The 19,780-nt window shown below is 38.5% G+C and overlaps 2 protein-coding genes across 3 annotated transcripts; both read left to right on the top strand.

Moving 5' to 3' along the window:
• The first annotated feature begins 6,478 nt into the window (after nt 1-6,478).
• On the top strand, nt 6,479-13,698 carry LOC144078735 (fizzy-related protein homolog). 2 transcript variants are annotated; one of them, XM_077607054.1, is made up of 14 exons: nt 6,479-6,620; nt 6,940-7,027; nt 7,110-7,220; nt 8,480-8,543; nt 8,675-8,802; nt 8,885-8,967; nt 9,037-9,220; nt 9,905-9,970; nt 10,061-10,163; nt 11,116-11,300; nt 11,411-11,644; nt 12,762-12,866; nt 12,958-13,050; nt 13,132-13,698. In XM_077607054.1, exons 2-14 carry the CDS (start codon nt 6,959-6,961, stop codon nt 13,171-13,173), a joined length of 1,467 nt encoding a protein of 488 aa, XP_077463180.1. In that variant the 5' UTR covers nt 6,479-6,620; nt 6,940-6,958; the 3' UTR covers nt 13,174-13,698. The 2 variants fall into 2 exon arrangements, with proteins under 2 accessions (XP_077463180.1, XP_077463179.1); XM_077607053.1 differs by having other exon boundaries at nt 8,672-8,802.
• A 233-nt stretch (nt 13,699-13,931) lies between these two features.
• On the top strand, nt 13,932-19,594 carry haus5 (HAUS augmin-like complex, subunit 5). The gene is made up of 20 exons (XM_077607181.1): nt 13,932-14,086; nt 14,213-14,317; nt 14,400-14,462; nt 14,649-14,681; nt 14,853-14,877; nt 14,946-15,078; nt 15,167-15,326; nt 15,436-15,538; nt 15,835-15,920; nt 16,009-16,063; nt 16,134-16,249; nt 16,324-16,405; nt 16,484-16,638; nt 16,707-16,869; nt 16,937-17,017; nt 17,109-17,254; nt 17,788-17,884; nt 18,139-18,277; nt 18,375-18,507; nt 18,918-19,594. Exons 2-20 carry the CDS (start codon nt 14,220-14,222, stop codon nt 19,015-19,017), a joined length of 1,968 nt encoding a protein of 655 aa, XP_077463307.1. The 5' UTR covers nt 13,932-14,086; nt 14,213-14,219; the 3' UTR covers nt 19,018-19,594.
• Nucleotides 19,595-19,780: the final 186 nt, after the last annotated feature.

The following is a 19,780-nucleotide window of genomic DNA, read 5'->3' as shown; positions in this document are numbered from 1 at the left end:
GACGTTAATGGCACTGAAAGATGAGTATACACTGCCAGTTGAAGTAAATTGGACATCATTGTCAATAGCAGGAAATGAGTATTTTTGCAACTTTTTTTCCCACTGCCATTTTAGGCGACAAACGGGTCACTTCTGGTCAATTTTGGATCATTTCCTATTTATTTTCAGGGATGTTTCGAGATGCTTCTTGTTCGTTTGTCGGTTCCTGCTGATTTTTGGGTATTTTAAGATTCCATATGAACTCATTTTGACGGCAGGAGGTGAACCAATGAATGTGATTGCGAATAGAAAATTCAGTAAATGCGGCGCCCTTGTTGAAAAAAATGAAAGCATTCGTCATCATTTTATTTTTGGCCCAAAAAGTTAACTTTTTGTATGTATGTACAGTATGAATGAGTTACAAAGTGAACAGAATTGACCCCAGGCCCTTTGAGTTTGACACCTGTGTCCTAATGGAATGATTTTTTTCTTTTGTTTTTTTTAATAATTTTACCAGTATTGTTAAAATTGCAATTTTTTTTCAGGTACTAATCTCTGCCTGACACCAGCAATGCGTGATATGCAACCACCAATAAGCCAAAGGTTATTTACAAAACTGCACTAGATGTTTTTTGTTTCGTTTTTTACCGGCACATAATTTGTTTTTGTTTTGTTTTTCTCCCCTTTGAACCCCGTGAAGCTGTTTTTGATTTGTAGAAAGCCCATTGATGTCCTAGCAATAGCATTCCTTTCCTTCCTTTTGCTTGGAACACAGCGAATATTGTGGAAAGACGTGAACAAAGTTCTACTGGAAATAAATATAGTTTGCTAGAAGAGGAGAGCAGCGCTTTCTTCCTTTTATGTTGACCCGCCTGCCCATTCCCACAGTTTGGAGCCCGCTAACTCCAACGAGAAATCCAAGATTACGAGAGAATAATCGTTATCATCTGACATACATGCGCAGGGACATTTTTCTTTATTTTTCCTTGTGCTTGTCACTGGCGCTCCAACTGTGTCTCCCCTCTCTCTCTCTGTCTCTCTCTCTCTCGTGTTTTTTTATCCACCCCTCCCAATCCTCCATAGTTGGATGGCAGGGAGCCAGCCCGTTAGGAAGATGAGACTCCAATCAATCAGGGCTTCCAAGGGAGGGTGGGCTCGGCTCCCTAATTGCCCCCAAAGCAAGTTGAGCACATGGTGACGTAGGGCCCGCTCCATCACTTTCTTGGAGGGACATTCTGACAAATTTCTGGCCATACAGTAAAAAAGCTATATATGTATATGTATATATTTACATATATACATGTATACATATATGTATATATATGTATATGTATACATGTGTATATATATGTATGGCATACAGATATATGTATATATACACTTGAATACATATGTATATATACACTTGAATACATATATATGTATATATAGACTTGTATACATATGTATATATACACTTGTATACGTACATATGTATATATACACTTGTATACGTACATATGTATATATACACTTGTATACGTACATTTGTGTATATACACACTTGTATACGTACATTTGTATATATACACACTTGTATACGTACATTTGTATATATACACACTTGTATACGTACATTTGTTTATATACACACTTGTATACGTACATTTGTATATATACACACTTGTATACGTACATTTGTGTATATACACACTTGTATAAGTACATTTGTGTACATATACACACTTGTATAAGTACATTTGTGTACATATACACACTTGTATAAGTACATTTGTGTACATATACACACTTGTATACGTACATTTGTGTATATATACACACTTGTATACGTACATTTGTGTATATATACACTTGTATACGTACATTTGTATATATACACACTTGTATACGTACATTTGTGTATATACACACTTGTATAAGTACATTTGTGTACATATACACACTTGTATAAGTACATTTGTGTACATATACACACTTGTATACGTACATTTGTGTATATATACACACTTGTATACGTACATTTGTGTATATATACACACTTGTATACGTACATTTGTGTATATATACACACTTGTATACGTACATTTGTGTATATATACACTTGTATACGTACATTTGTGTATATACACACTTGTATACATACATTTGTGTGTATATACACACTTGTATACATACATGTGTGTGTATATATACACACTTGTATACATACATGTGTGTGTATATATACACACTTGTATACATACATGTGTGTGTATATATACACACTTGTATACATACATGTGTGTATATATACACACTTGTATACATACATGTGTGTGTGTGTATATATACACACTTGTATACATACATGTGTGTGTATATATACACACTTTTATACATACATGTGTATATATACACTTGTATACATACATGTGCATATGTATATATATATATATATATATATATATATGTATATATATATATATATGTGTATATATATATATATATATATATATATATATATATATATATATATATGTATGTATTTTTTTTTAAATTATTATTATTATTTAGGGGACAGAAGTTGGGTATTGATTTCAGCCACTTAGTTAAAGAAGGGCTTTGGGTTTTAAATTGTCATTTTATTCATCTGCAATGTGCATGTCTTTTAGTGAGGATTGACCCATCTTAATCCATCTCTTCAGATGGCGTTATAAGAGAACCCATCAATACTATTGAACATTTTAACAGCATACAACTGTTCTCTTTTTATCCTAAAGCAATTCATAATCAATATTTATCTGATGAGGTCGAGAAAAAAAACACTAAAATAAACCGCATCATACTCACCAGGGATAATGTCCAATGTCGAGTTTAGGTGGACTGTAACATCTACATATGTTTTTAGAATGTTTGTCTTTTTGTGCCTCTCAATTGGCTCATTAACTTGACCTTCTGATCACCTTTTGATTTCATTCACCTGTTGTGATCAGCCCTGTGTTTTATAATATTAGATAAAGAGTAGTGGTGTGGGTTCGAGAACATCAAAATGGTCTTTAAATTGGAACATAAACTGCATTCTTCGCACACACAAACACAATTGTGAGGATGTCAGAGTGGAAATGAGGAAAAATGGAAACATGAGGCAGAAGATTAAGCAGGAGAAAAGTGTGGGAGAGATGCAGGAGGCGTGGGGAGGAAGGTAGCGTGGGGTGGGGGGGGCTCTGGTTGGAATTAATGATGGAGAAAATCCCCCAATTAGAGCGTTTTCCTGTGTTGCAGGATGAGTTCAGCGCGGGGTCCTTTGACAGCCCCGGGGGATTAGTACCCGGGCCGCGCCTGAACAGACACTGACCGGCCGGACAACTTGGCCCTGCTCGGGCCCGTGGTCCCAGCCGGCGACGTAGTGTGAGTGGTGCGAAGAAAAGCATGGGAAAAGAGCAACAACGCTAACAAAAAAGGTGCATTTCAGACTATTTAACATGTATGTTGTCGATCTTAAATGTGTTGATATTTCAGTACTGATGAAAAACAGGTTTGTTTTGTTTATCTGAAACACTTTAGTTCATGGGTAGTCACAAATACCAAGACTAGAAGTGTTTTTTTAAACTGCCAAGAAGTAGAAATTGTGCAAAATAAGAAAAAAAAACTTTTTTTCGATTCAATATTAGCTATTACATCAATCATTTACTCCTCCAAAACAATAACAACGGTAATCCCACCCACACAATGGCACGACTGGGAAAATCAATTCGTCAGCTTATTGCGTCTTCCGACGCGCAAAATGACTTCGAGCATTAGTGAATGACTTTTTCGACACAAAGTAGCTTTTGCCAATGCGAACAATGGCGCTGGCGACGTGTCGATACTTCTGTCAAAACAGCTAAAGCGGCAGCGAGGAGATTTCTTTTGACCTTGACGACGCACGTGCGGGGAACGGCAGAAGGTCTGCGAGGTTATTGGACGCCATATGTCACGCATACACACACTTTATTGGGTACGCAAAATAATTTCCAATAGAAAGGTTGTGCAAACAATTCTATTGATAAAATTGTTTCGTTTAAAAGCATGTTTATTGTCTGGTTTGCATTCCCACTATAGTACTGTACATGACTACACATTTACTGCTACTTTAAATATAATTATAAAGTCATACTTCTGTGATACACTCAATAAAAATGAGTCATTTTATCATACACAGACAGGCCTTATCAACATTCCCTTGCAATTGCTGGATATCGCACTGATAATATTTTTTGTTATTGTTCCAACTCAATAATGCAAAGATGCAGTCCATATGTATGAAAAAAGTGTTATTAAATTTTGAGTTTGTGTATCTAAATTTAGATTTTTAACTCTGGAGATTAAAGTTAAAGCTTAGGGTATAAACACACGTTTACAATTTATACATAAATGCCCAAAAATCAGCAGGAACTTGAAGTATCCCACAAAATTAATAGGAAATGATTAAAAAAATGACCAGAAATGACCTTTGAGTATCCTAAAATGCAAGTGACAACAAACAAACAGATAAATAATCAAAAAATAATAATAAATAAAATCATCGCACGTGGTATTTTTGAGATACTGTATAATTCAAAAGCACATTATTAGGGTCAATATCATAAGGAAGTTAGTAATTCATCCAGTCATGGTTGTTTTCTTACTGCAAAACAGAAAATAAACACAAATAGTAGATGTTAATTTGTCGACCTGTACTGGTGAAAAAGAGTATAGCAATGCTGTAAATCTTGTGCGCATATAAGCCGTACGTACCCTTGATTCAGTCATCATTTTTTTTGTTACGGCTTATATGTGAGAAAATACGGTAAATCTTGATTAGGTCCTCCTAGGTCAAGGGTGTCAGACTCTGGTTGGTTCGCGGGCCGCTTTAACGTCAACTTGATTTCACGTCGGCCGGACCATTTTAGATATAATATTTAGATGTTTTTTAATAAATGGATTAAAAGAACTGGATTAAAAGCCCTGAATATTCATTTTTTATAGAGCTAAAACAATGTTTATTTTAGCTTTTTAAATATATTTTTAGATTTTACAAAATGATTTTTAAACTAAAAACACAGAAAAAAATTATTAAAAAAATATAATTATTGATTTGAAAGGGGGAAAATCAGGAAATGTAATATACATCTATGCTCTTCATTTTAATTTGATCCTAAAACAGAAAGTCGGCACTCATGATTTACTTTCTCGGGCCACACAAAATGATGCGGCGGGCCAGATTTGGCCCCCGGGCCGCCACTTTGACACATGTGCAGAACTCGAGTTGAGTATGGAACAGGTGGAAGGCGGGTTACCATGCATTTTCACTGTTTCCATTCTGTAAAGTTGATGGCAATTACACTGAGAGCTTATTGACTAAAATGTAAATAGGACAAGCACAAGTCCAATCGCCACAATGCACAACAGTCTTTGTGTCCATAAAGAACAACACAATCCCCAATTACTAATTGGGTAATTGTGCGCTCCATTATTTGACTCCGGTGCCCGGACAGATCTGAAACGGCCGCGGCTGGAGTTAACAGTCTTATTGGGAAGACGCGTTCCTAGCAGAGGATAATAAGGGAAAATAGCTGAATTAATTGGGTTTGATTAAGAGAGCTTTTCAATGGGATGCAGCTTTTTCGCATGACATAATTGGAGGTCACTTGGGGGCTGGGTGGGCGACGACGAGGGGTCGGGGGGTTTGCCGATCGGCGCCAGCGTTGCCTTGGGTGTGTCTGTGAGCGGGATGGAAAGACACGGAGGGGCAATGGGAGGGGTCGTGTTCACACTTGTGGAACTCTGGGTATTTTCTATAGGCTCACTTTTTGCTACAATGTATTATCCACATACTATTAGCCACCGTTAAAGGGACTGTGGAATTTTTGTATCTAGGTCTCACAAGACCGCAGACTAGGTATTTTGCCCCTCAAATATAATGAGATAATCGCATTTATCTCATTGGCCGCCATTGATGCCACTAAATGTCCAATCTAATTTGACAAGGAGATAACGTGTAATGTCTGCCTCACAGTTTTGAGATCGAGGGTTCAATCCTGACCTACCTGTGTGGTGTTTGCATGTTCTTTTTTTTCCCTGTGTGGGTTTAGTTCGGGTATTTCAATTTCCTACCATATACAAAAAAGATGCACACTAGCCGATTGAACACGCCAAATCGTCTGTAGGTATTAGAATGTGCCTTTTTTTGCTTCAATGTGCATTGCAACCAGGCGACCCTCGTGAGGATAAGCACAAAAGATGAATGAATGAATAACCAGTGTTTTTGTTCCTTTGTATGAACCTGGAGATTTTAAATAAAACCGACCAAATTACTATTTGAAGTGTAAATATGACACTAAAGGTTACAATTAAATAGCAAACTTCAAGTAAAAGTATGACGAGGTCAAGAGTGTCACCGCAAAATGGAGACTGGGTGGGTGTAGTACCCCACCTATGGGCAAAAAACGGGCATGACATGCTTCAAAATGGTAGCGAAACACTTCCGTGTTTATGTCACGTGATGATAACCCAGAATGCAACTGTGTTTAGCTTTCTTCATTTCTTGGCATTGTAACCAGTGGATCTTCCGTATCTGGATTTTACGGAGAAATGTACACCGTTAAGTGGACGATATTAGAGAGTGACGCTTCAATTTAAAGGTATGTGTTTTCACGAATGGTTAATTAAACAAACTAGCTGCGATAAGTAGGCCAATATACCGCTTCGTGATGTTATCGTACACTTGACTTACTTCACCGTGTTTTCTAAAACGTCTTTAAAAATGGGCGTCGCTCACATTTCACCAGTACGTATTGAAGAATTGGTTTCATTACGGCTCGTAGTTGTTTAATAAATAGTCTATTGTGGCATGCTTGATGAAAACACAAAAAATGTCTATTTGTTTGTAATGGAGCGATCCATCTCAAAGAAATTATGGATATTATTTTTCTGACCTTTTTAATAATCTGACTTTTCTAGGTCTCTTTTGAATTTCAAAATGGATCTACAGTACGAATACCGCCTCTTACGCCAAATCAATCATCAAAATGACAACACGAGCCTGACTGTGAGTTATTTTAGTTAGGGCTTAATTCACTGACAAATACTGCAGTGTTTTCACATCATGTGTATTTCTCTCGTGATTCCAGAAAGCAGGACAACACACTGCTTCCCCAATCGTGTCACCCAACAAACTTGGAGACAGATTTATTCCTACGAGAGCCGGGGCAAACTGGGACATCAACTTTCACAGGCTCAGTGTATGTACTGTTCTACAAAATTACAGGGAATAATCATTACAATGTAGACCAAGTCAAAAATGCTTTGGCTGTATCGAGTCTGCATTGTTCTGTTATGTATCTGGAATTTCTCCCTAGCAACTAATTCACTATTTTTTTGCCATTTTACAGCGCTTTTTGAATGTGCGCTCATTCCCTATATACAGTGGTACCTCGACATACGATCGTAATCCGTTCCGAGACTGAGATCGTATGTCGAGCTTTTCGTAACTCGAGCGAACGTTTCCCATTGAAATGAATTGAAAACAAATTAATTCGTTCCAACCCTCTGAAAAAACACCAAAAACAGGATATTGGATTGGAAAAAATGTTTTCTTTCTTCTAATTCGCCATATATTGACCAAGTAATAAATAACAAGTGGTTTAATAGTAGTTAAAATGTGTTTAATAGATGTAAAATTAGACGTATTTTGCGGAGGAGAGAGACAACGACACACAGGGAGGGGCTGTTTGGGGGGACTTTATCCACGGCACTCGTAAACGAACAAACAAATTTAAATTAACTTGGATAAATATATACAGACACACTCAAACATACGTTTAATGTAACTTTACACAAAACTGAATTCTAGTTTTGTCTTTTGTTACCTTCGTTTTCCGGGTTAGCGGTTTGCCACGCCTCCACCCTCACGTTCGCTATCGATGGGCTGTTTGCTGTTGTACTATTCCCTTCAAAATATTCCCAAAATGATGCACACAAATGTCCTCACAATAGGATAACGCACGACCACTTGCCAACGAGAAAGTCTTTAATGAACGATCGTGGGAGCTTCTTTCCTTAGAAAGAATAACAAGAAATGCAATAGCTGAGCTTCCCACGTATTGATTGTGGGTAATGAAGTTTTATTCTGAGAAAGGTTGCCATTGCCTATGGGTGTTGTGTGCACGAGTATACTTCATTACCCAGAAAGCCCTCTTTTTTTCCCGCGCATGCGCGTTGTGCGTTTCCTGGTCGAAACTCGTCTGAATAAATCGTTCAGTCCTTGTAGATATAGAAGTTATACACGAAAGAAATGCGGCAAAAAAAGACACTGTGCTACAATGATAAACAGGCTCTCATGTCATGGCCACCTGGCTTGGTCGCATCTCGAAATTTTGATTGTATCGCGAGCGAATTATCCGATCGAAATTTCCGTCGTAACACGAGCATGTTGTATCACGAGGTACCACTGTACAGTGCAAATTCCTTATATTGAGCATCCTTTTTGCTTTTCAAATAGGAAAACGAGAAGTCAGCAAATCAGAACAGAAAAGCCAAGGAACCATCTTCTGATATTGTTAAAGGTGAATATGAAACTTGCAATTTATGTCATCTTTGCCCTAGCATCACATTTTTTTTACCACATATTTGTTGAAATGATTGCTGAGAACTTGATCTGATGTTTTATCAAACTAATGATGTGTTCTTTCAGCAGATGGTTTGACATATTCTGCTCTGCTCAAGAATGAGCTCTTGGGTGCAGGAATAGAGAGGGTCCAGGACCCTCAAACTGAAGACAACCATTTGCAGCTGTTGACCCCTCAAAAACAGAGACTTTTCACGGTACAAAAAAAACAAACTAAAAAACATATTTGCCAATTTGATCACTCGAATATTGTGTCATCATATCTGCTGATCTTCGCAGTACACTCTGGAGCTCAAAAGAAGCTCACCAGCCAACGAAACTAATCTATCTCCATACTCATTATCACCTGTCAGCAACAAAAGGTAAATAGTTTGTCTATAACTGCCATATCTTCCTGAAACAACATTTATTTCTAACTGTCTTTCTTGCAGTCAAAAACTACTGCGATCACCAAGGAAGCCAGCCAGAAAAATTCCCAAGATTCCTTTCAAAGTCCTGGACGCACCAGAGCTACAGGATGACTTTTATCTGAATTTAGTGGACTGGTCATCCCTCAATGTGCTCAGCGTCGGCCTGGGAACATGCGTTTACTTGTGGAGTGCCTCTACTAGCCAGGTACACAATTCAATAGCTGTCATTGTCGACACTAGACATCAATCTACCGTATTTTCTGCAATATAAGGGGCAACTAAAAGATGAAACTAATTAAAAGACACGTATCGAATAAAAATGCTTTGTTTCCCTTTGTAATCGAACCATTCTAGAATTAAGTTTAGTGTAAGGTTAGATTAGATTTATTTTTGAGTTTCTGCATTGTAATCCAAGTTCATTTAAATTGGTTTATTTTATGTTACAAGCACGTTGCCGTGCAAAAATCTCCCCTCCGCGAAATCCGTCTAATTTTAATAATATTAAACACATTTTAGTAGTATTAAACCACTAGTTATGTGTTACTTTGTTAATAGATGGCGAATTAGAACAAATAAAAATGTTTTTCCAATCCAATATCCTGTTTTGGGTGTTTTTTTAAAGGGTTGGAACGAATTAATTTGTTTTTAGTTCATTTAAAGGGGAAACGTTCGTTTGAGTTACGAGAAAATCGACATACGATCTCAGTCCCGGAACGCATTAAGCTCGTATCTCGAGGTACAACTGTACTAACTTTAAACTATTTTACAGTCAATACTTTGGGTTTTTATGTTTCGAAAAACTAAAATGATACATTTTTTGATGAATTAGACACGAATCCCAAACACTGGCAGCCAAACACTAAATCTATTGGAATTGTCATTTCCTCAGGTAACCAGGCTGTGTGATCTATCTGTGGAGGGAGACTCGGTTACGTCAGTTGGCTGGTCTGAGCGGGTAAGTGCTATTCTTTACCAGGACGGTCTCTAAAAATAATTGTTGAGTTAGGTCTGGTTAATGAAATGATTTTTTATATGGTGTGTTTAGGGCAACCTGGTAGCAGTGGGCACTCAGAAGGGCTATGTCCAAATCTGGGATGCCGGTGGGGCAAAGAAAATCTCCACCCTGGAAGGACACTCGGCCAGAGTTGGTTAGAATACAGTGCTATCTTCTACTTACAAAATGAATTGGTTCCAGAACTGGATTGGATTTTTTTGTAAATAGAACAGTATTTTATATGTAAATTCTAATTCATTCCACAGCCCTAAAATAAAACTGCCAACTAAACGCTATAAAAATGAGCACAGTGTCCCAATATAGTTTAAGAATTATAAGAAAATGATTTATTAATGCATTAAAATTAGTAACAAGCATGCAAAAACAAATACATTAAATGTATTTACATTTTGGGGGATTTTGGATATTGGAACAGTAATGTGCAAATCAAAGGGTTTTGGAACCTGAAGATGTAGAATCGCGTGTCCAATCGATTGGTCGCCGTCTTTTGGTCGCCCCGACCGCGACAACGGGCGACCAAAAGACCGACGACCAAAAGACCGGCGACCAAACAAGGTAAAACAACACGGTCTACGCATCAATAAAAGCCAACAATGGCCATGAGCAGTTTCACTGAGCCGACATGTGAGTGTTTAAGAGTTTGTATGTACATGCGTTGTCCCTTTAAGAAGCTACGTCAGTCAGGGTCTTAACAAGTTCTCCAACAAAAAACAATAAAAGTCTGGGAAATGTGGATCTTTTCTTTAGCCTAATAATTAATAGGGCATTAAGTATGACTAAATAGTAATTTGCAGTTTGTATTTAGGGAATTTGAGCAACGATTTAAATGGTAATTATCATTAACCTTCCGGGCGACCAAAAGACCGGCGACCAATTGACCGTGTACCTAGAATCGTAAGTAGAGGTATCATTGTATTTTCATGTTTAGTCAAATAAAATGATAAATTGTGTTCTAAGGCCTCAGTTACATTTTGGTGCTAATTTAATGGCTGTGATGGTGCCACAAGAAAGAAAAAAAGTCGATTAAGCCATGCAGTTGAAATTCAGCCATTCCGGTACATCAAAATCTTTTTGTCTGGTCACAGGGGCTCTAGCCTGGAATGCGGACCAGCTCTCCTCAGGCAGCCGGGACCGCATGATTCTTCAGAGGGACATCCGAGCTCCTCCACTGCAGTCCGAGCGACGGCTACAAGGACACAGGCAGGAAGTCTGCGGCTTAAAATGGAGCACCGACCATCAGCTGCTCGCTTCTGGTGGTAACGACAACAAGGTTCGCCATCGCTTTTCCGAGATTTTATTTTTAATTTGGATAGTTTGTCTCACTTTCACATATTTCTCATCTCCCGTTGACTTATTGAACGTAATGTGCCTACACTCAAGTTGCTGGTATGGAACCACTCATCACTGAGCCCCGTCCAAGCGTACACAAATCACCTGGCTGCGGTGAAGGCCATCGCCTGGTCACCACATCAGCACGGCCTGCTGGCCTCTGGAGGCGGCACGGCCGACCGCTGCATTCGCTTTTGGAATACGCTGACGTCGCAGCCGCTGCAGTGTGTGGACACGGGCTCACAGGTCTGCAATCTGGCTTGGTCCAAGCACACCAATGAACTCGTAAGTGACTCCACGTATTTCATCTCAATTTGATGAGTAACAAAATAAATACAAATCGGACGGTGGCCGCTACCCTAATATGATATAAGGGGATGTTTGAATTTTTTTTAGATTGCATCTTTCCTAACTTGGAATTTATTTCGTATCTAGAGGTAAAATGTTCCCATTGAGGCTTTTCACAACCTGAATATTTTGTATGTAGAGACATTGCGAAGGGTACCCGGACATTTCGTCGACGGACAATACGTCGCCGGACACTTCGTCGCCAGACAGTTCGTCGACCGGACATTTCGTCGACAGACAGTTATAATAACAGACCAACTTAGGGTTTCGTTAAGAGGGGAGAGATTTGTTTTAGTTGAAGAAGAAGAAGATATCGTTTTAATGACAAATGACACTAATCTCGATTTATTGGCAAAAAGTATACACTGGTTTTGCGACGGTACGTTCGATAGTGCACCTGACAACCTTCAACTCTATACCAGTCAATGTTCCCTCTAAGCTGCGCGCGTGCGCAATTTCGCACTACTCTCGTCTTCTATGCGCACAGCAAATCATATGGAGCGCACAAAATAAAATCCCCAATTTTTTTAATTTATTTATTTATTTATTTTTGCTGTGAGGCCAACGCGCGAACCACTCATCCGCCGGGCCGCCCATTCATAGATATTAATCATTACATTTTATTATTACTAAATCATTTCTGTGTAGTAGACATACACCTGGTTATGGCAGGTGTGATACTGGTGTGTGCCCATAGCGAGCAATGATGATGTTGCTCACACCGGTACTCAGTGTGCTCAGGGAGGTTGTCTTTCTGCCCAGACAAACAAAAAATTAGAGGGAACATTGATACCAGTGCATACTTTTTGCCAATAAATCGAGATTATTGTCAGTTGCCATTAAAACGATATCTTCCTCTTCGACTAAAACAAATCTCTCCCCTCTTAACGAAACCCTAAGTTTGTCTGTTATTATAACTGTCTGGCGACAAAGTGTCCGGCGACGAATTGTCCGTCAACGAAATGTCCGGTCACGTTGCAAAGTAGTCTGTATTTCGCTTTTATAAAAAAAGTTTTTTAGTTCAGTGTGTATTCCTTTTTTTATTTGCTTACAGGTGAGCACTCATGGCTACTCTCAAAACCAAATCTTAGTATGGAAATACCCAGCACTCACGCAAGTGGCTAAACTCACAGGGCACTCCTACAGAGTTCTTTACCTGGTATTTTTTTAACTGACATTTGATTTCATTTATGGCATCGGTGGATACGTTGTCAGGTTTTTTTTTTTTTTTTTTCCCTGAAAAAATTCAGGCAATGTCCCCAGATGGTGAAGCGATTGTCACAGGAGCGGGAGACGAGACACTCCGATTTTGGAATGTCTTCAGTAAAACAAGATCCACAAAGGTTGTTGAGATATTGGTGAACAATTGTACTATCTGCAAGATCATTTGTTTACTTTTGTTTTCTGTTTCTGTTTTCTTTCAGGAGTCGGTGTCGGTACTGAATCTGTTCACTAGGATTCGGTGACATTGAACACACTTAAAGGTCTCTTCTCAACACAATGTCTCTGCAATTGCATCGTTTTTTGAAAGGATGATTGTGAAAGACTTTCTTTTGTCATTAAAAAAAGTACTAAGTTTACTTTTTTTCCCATGAATTGTGAAACTGTTGTGTTGTGAAACAAGTAGAGCACCTTTTGATTTTTGTAAAAAAAAGTCTAATTTATTTATAGCACTTGAAATCTGACACGTCACTAATTGTGTGGCGGGACATTGGCCGGACGATGTGAATGGGAGTGCAAATGGGTGTCCGTCATTGTATGTGTTGCAGGAATAAATGGCAATCATTTAAGGATGGAGCAGTAAGATTTACGCTCCAGCGCCCCTTGTGTTGTTGAAAATGGATGTATGGAAATATGAAATTGCTTAACATTTTCACTTAACCTCTATTTCTTTATAATGAAAATTATGTTTACCAAGATACTAGAGTTTGTGTTCAGAACTACATTATTAATTCTTTGTAGTTGGTAAATAAAATATATTTGACTCAAAATGTATTGTCGTTTGTAGCATCTTTGGTTTATTACATATTATTTGTACTGTAATTATCTGAATGGACAGAATTGTTTATAATGTCATATTATTATTATAATGTATTGTATTTATATAATAATAATATAATTAATATAATATAATATTTAATAATGTATTGTTTTAAAAACAATACATTCTAGAAAATAGTCACTAGCCAACTAACGGGTTAATGGCACATATGTTGACATTTTAGTCACGTGACATAAAACGTCACAACACCCCGGAAGTGATGCGATCGGGCGGGAAGTATAAAGTTTAGCGTACTTGAATTACTACAAAAGGATTGCTTTGAAAAACATAATAAATGTGATTTATTGAAAATATAGGGTTGTTCATCACAACAGTATGTAAGTACAAAGTACAAACCACCTCGTTCATCCATTTTATGCTAGCTAGTAGCTAGCTACTCGATAGTTAGCTGGCGAATCGTGACAGTTAGCTCGTTGTTTCAATTGTATTCCTGCTTCGTTCAGATTCAGAATGGCGGACAGACACCTTGTGAAGGACTTGAAACTCTGGGCGACAGAAGAGTTTAATTTGCCCTCCGAGAGTCTGCCGCCGACCAGCTACTTCAGATCGTCGGTGTCCTTGTCACGTTATTATCGTTGCCATAGCATAGCTGATTTAAACAACAATGCTAACTCTTTGTGCATTTTCCAGGTTGTGTGCTGGAAAAAGAACGTCAATTTGGGAGTATGTCATCAGACACGTTTTCCAACAAAGGTTTGTCTCGTATAAATGTAACTTGATTGCCTGGCTTGTCTTTTGCCAAATTGGATAACGCAAATGGGTTTGTTTTGGCAATTACACTGGGTGGGCTAAGTCAGTCCTTGGTTATTATTTCTTATTTATCATTTGCTAGCCTGGTATATGTTTATTTCTCGCTGAAACCTTTTCTGTCATTTTTAGAACCGTCAAGCTCAAGCGAGACAATCTTCTTTGGTATCCTTTTTTCTTCTTCTAACATTTTCAGAATGATGTTTTTTGAAACTATTGAATGTTTTGTTTTTATGTGAGACCAAAATAAGGGAGGCCTTGCTTGATGGTATTTTGTAACCAGAAAGCAAACTAACTGTTAATGTTCCACGTATTAACCTTGACAATATCTAAAAGGTACAAATCGCTTCAAGACAAAGAGGTAGGATTTAGTAATTCCACTCCTAATGACGGCTTCATGTTCATTATTATATTCTTGTGTGTGTTCAGGTGAAAGAACGTCAAGGCCAAAATGCCTTGGCCAAGATGAGCAAGATTCAGATCGAGATCCAGCAGCTCAGGAGTGAGATCGACCATCTTGACTCCAAGATCAGTGAGACTGAGGAGCATCTTGACTCTCAAGGTCAGTACAAAAACACTCAAATGGATCTGGATTGAAACAAAAAAAAAGATTAACCTTGTATTTCTTGTGTTTTGTCCCCCTATCAAAGAGCGATCCATCAAATCTACATTGGCTCAGGTGGAAGACAATCATTGCAGGAATTTGCTACTCCAGGCTTTCAAGCAGCGCTGCGTGTCAAATCGGAAGATGCTGTCGAGTGACGTTGAAGAGCTCTGTGACTTTCATCAGGCTCTGGAGGTGTTGGCAAAGTAAGGCAGAAATAATCTTCAGGAAATGCCACCACGTGAACACGCGAACACGCAAAATTCCTCATTTGCGCTTTTTTTAGACAATAAGCTTTATTTTTCTACATGGCAGGAAAGCAGAGTCTGAGGTGCTGTTTGGGAATGGCTTTTCCAGCAATTGTGATGTTGACACACTCCTCTTTAACTCCCCGATATCAATGGAGCCACAAGTCCTGGTAGGAACCTCTTAACTGGATAACCGCAATTCCAATGACGTTGTGTTAAACAAATAAAAACACGACACAATGATGTGCAAATCAAGTTCAGCCTATTCTTTATTCAGTACAATACAAAGCCAAGATACTTAACGTTCAAATTTGGCAAATAATGATTCGCTTGTAATATAAATAAACCAAAAAAATTGTAAACCTGCAATATATTTTTTAAATTCTTAGATCTGTAATTATCTAAGCAAATATACATTTAAAGTTGATGCTAAATAGATTTTTTCTCTTTCTGAACCGTTTCATAGCGTCAAGTGAGACAGCTGTGTAAGGAGAGGATTAATTTTTATCAATCTTTGCAAGAAAGTGAATTGAATCATTCGGACTGTGAACGGTAGGAGACTCATGGTCTATTCTTAACAAAAATATAATATTTTTACCTGCTTTTTAAGTCTCGGTTAATATTTTTTCTCCTGTCGCAGCGTGCCTGACGAGAAGAGGAATGATGTGTTTCAGTGCTGGTTGAGTGCCGTGGAGGTAGATAGTTTTAAAGTACACATTTTTGTATAAAAGTAAGAACTAAATGAATTAATACTCGTCTGTTTAGAACCTGGCAGAGGCTTACCCTATGAGCCACATCACTTCTGCGTTACAACATTGGCTTTCTCAAGAGCAGAAGGCATTGGAGGAGAATGTTTGCTCTCCGGATGTGAAGCATCTTCGGTAGGAAAATCTAAAGTTTACCTTAAAGTATTTTGATTTCTCAATGATTTTCTTATTGGTTCTTTTTATTCTAGGTTGTGTCATGAAAACAATAATCTCCTCGACATTTGTTCGGACGAGAATGACGACTTGCCGTCCGTTCAGGCCCTCTTGGGGGTCAGTCTTACAAACATAACAACCAATATTTTACCATAATGTTTTCAGTAAGGAGTGCGTACGTCTCTATGATTGTAGGCTGGATGGCAAGAGGTGGAGGAGAAATTTGTTGAATTATCCTTGACTCGAACCAGAATCCAGCAACTTCAGAACCAGCTTGTGGATTGCAGGACCGAGGTTGAACAGAAGCTGTCTTGCTTTGTCGATGACTCCAACGAAGACAAGTTGGCATTGTAAGTCCACTACCACGTTAATCAAGTTGGACTCAAGTTTATTCTTAATTCTTGGTTGATGTCGTTAGGTCGGCTCTCGAACTGAAGCTCCAGTGTGTGATGAAAACTGCAGCCAGGGATTATTTTCAAAACCACCTCGTCCAGCTTGGCCAGCATGCCAGAAGCCAGCAGGAAGTCCTCCGCGGTCTCCAGAGCCAACGGAAGAACATTATGGACTCCAGAAAGCTAGTGGTGAGACTTGCTGCACAACTTTAGGATGTGGCTCTTTTGTATTGTTCAATTTGCGTTGTCTTTTCAGGTCCGCAGACAAGAACAGATAAATAGTCTGATCAAGGGAAACTCCTTAGCAAAAACTGAATTGTTCCGGATGTGCAAAGAGGTATCTCGCTCATTTTTGATGCCACAATTTAGATCGTACAATGTTTTAAAAAGGACACTATCAGTGATTCATTTTGCTCTCGTGGTTTTAGATGCAAGTCTTTCTGGAGGGCAAGGTGGCGACACAGTGTGAGGATGTTATTAAAGCTGCCAACAGTATTAGGAACTCAATCTCGAATGAGGTTAAACAGATGAATACCATTTCGCTTCAAGCTCTGGACCGGAGGATTGTCGATGGGTAAAAATGTGTTTTTCAGATCCTAAAGGTGTTTCTGTACAATACCTTATCAACCATGACCAATGTGTCATTTTTGGTAGACATATTGATTCTCCTTAACCCTGTGTCAACAAATAATAAATGACTACTATACTATGAGGAAAATTAGGAAAATAATATTCTTTGTTTTGTTTGCAGAGTAGAAATTGCACCTGACAATTAGTCGCACCAGCCAAAAATATGCAGATAACATTAATTCAGATAACTATCGCATAAAAAAACACAATATAACTTGTTCATCAACATATTGATACCACGACCAAGTCCAACGGTCTTGATTTTCTGTCACTTTTGAACAACTCCGCTGTCAGTGTGAGACTTAGATAAAACTATGAAACAAATTTTGACTTGTAGTCCGGACAATACAGTAACCGCCTTGGCATTTAATGATCATTTTGTGTTTTGCTGTGAACCATCAACTTGTGACTTTGGGAACAAATCTTCCCGATTCTGAATCCACCTTAGTCAAATTCTCGACACGTGTGTTTCTTCAGAACGCAGAGAATTCCCGCATCATGGCTTTCTATCCATCGCTTACAGTCACCGACCTTGAGCAGCCTGTGTCAGAACATGTCGTTCCCTCTCTACATGGTGAGCATATCACACTTTCGTCTCCTCTGACCAAAGTGTGACCCACTTTTTGTTTCCACGCCGCATGGCGTTCTGTTCCTTACAATAATGACTCAGCGGTTCACAATGTGTCAAAAAGTAAAAGTTGTTGTACCGTAACGCCGCCAGTACTTTGTTTTGATTACTAAATGCGGTGTTCGCTGCTCTCTACCTATGCTCGACCCTTATGAAACATGCATGTTTTACCCTGTTTGACTTTACTTATCTTAATTAAGGCTCCAGAGGAGTTGTGCACGAAGGCGTGCAGTGACCAACTTGAGTGGCGTTTTCTCTGTCAGCTGCAACAACTTCACTCTACCACGCTGCAAAAATCCAAGGAGGGGGCAGCTCACCTGCTTGCATCCAGTCACAAAGGTAATCAAAACCAAAATTTGACATCCGTACTTTGGAATCAGCGCGAAGAAATCTCTTATAATGGCATTGTATCTTTTTTGTTCTTTATTGTTTTAAGACTTGCTGTCCAAAGTCAAGGCAGAAGATGGGAATTTGTTGAAATCTATTGTCCCAAGGGTCAGAAACCTTACCCAGAAATGTGCAGAAAGCCTTTCTTATGAAGAGAAGCTCCAGACGGCCATCTCGGACTGGTGAGACACAAAGCGAGAATTAACATACCGACTCGGGAGGTCTGTCAGGTTTTGCGATCACTCCTCTCGGTTGTTGCAAACTGGGGGAAGACACTGACCATATTAATGATTTTTTTCACAATGATTTGCATACCTGTCAACCTCTGCCGATAACTGCCCTTATAAATGATTATGATTCCCCTTACAAACCCCCCAAAAACCTTACAAACACCGTACAAGTCGTACGGTGTTTGTAAGGTTTTTGGGGGGTTTGTAAGGGGAATCATAATCATTTATAAGGGCAGTTATCGGCAGAGGTTGACAGATATGGATTTGACAAAGTCATAAACCAATACTGGTTGATTAAATAAGTTTTGACATTTTCAAACGATAACTTGGTCATGTGTCTTTCTGCGTGTGTTCACTCGTAGGTGGGATCTACCAGCACAGAATCTGGTCCCTGATGTACGCAAGGGAGGATTGACTTTTCAGCAATGGCTAGAAAAATGGAAGCTAGCTGCCAAATCCTAGACAAAAGGAATCGGATCATTCTTAACCATTTAGCTAACACATTTAACTCATTGACTGCCATTGACGATGCTAATTGTGCTTAGTTCATTTTGACTAGCTCGCAACCAAGCCTTCCTGTCAACATGGGTTGGCCATCGAGTGATGACAATGGTATTAAAAGATAAACATTCCTAGACAGTCCTTCCATTTTATATGACCTGGATGTCTATTGTTGTTAATGGCAGGCAATAACTAATAGACAATGAGATTTTACCACTTTATAGGTTTATTGGAGGACATGACTGTTTTTCTTCTTCAGTTTTCATTCATATTTGATTATTTATAATTTTATTCACTCATACTATATATACATTCAAACAAGTGATGAATACAAAATATATATTTTAACTGAGGGCTAGTGGGGAAGGATCACGTTAAAGTCACAAAATTGTCTGCCTGTCTTTCTTTAATGAACCGCTCAAAATAGTGTCTCATTTTAAAATTGTATTGTTTCTGTTTTATTCTGAACTGTTGAGTCGTACTTTTACATTTTGTTCATCTATTGGTGTGTTGAATAAACAATGTCCCATGTTGCCTTTCACAACTTTGTATCATTGCAAGCATGCAAAGCCTATCAATGTTGTTAATTGAAGCTCTTAGCAGATGTAGTTTAGTCATTTCTGCGTAGTTATCATTAAAGCGACGCGTACTGTGATTTTAGATGAAGTATCACCGCTTCTTTGCAGCAGTGTAGTGGGAGTGGACATAGATCTCACACATATAG

This window comes from Stigmatopora argus, chromosome 8 (assembly GCF_051989625.1).
Source record: "Stigmatopora argus isolate UIUO_Sarg chromosome 8, RoL_Sarg_1.0, whole genome shotgun sequence".
NCBI classification, from domain to species: domain Eukaryota; kingdom Metazoa; phylum Chordata; class Actinopteri; order Syngnathiformes; family Syngnathidae; genus Stigmatopora; species Stigmatopora argus.
This window is presented reverse-complemented; position numbering and strand designations above follow the sequence as displayed.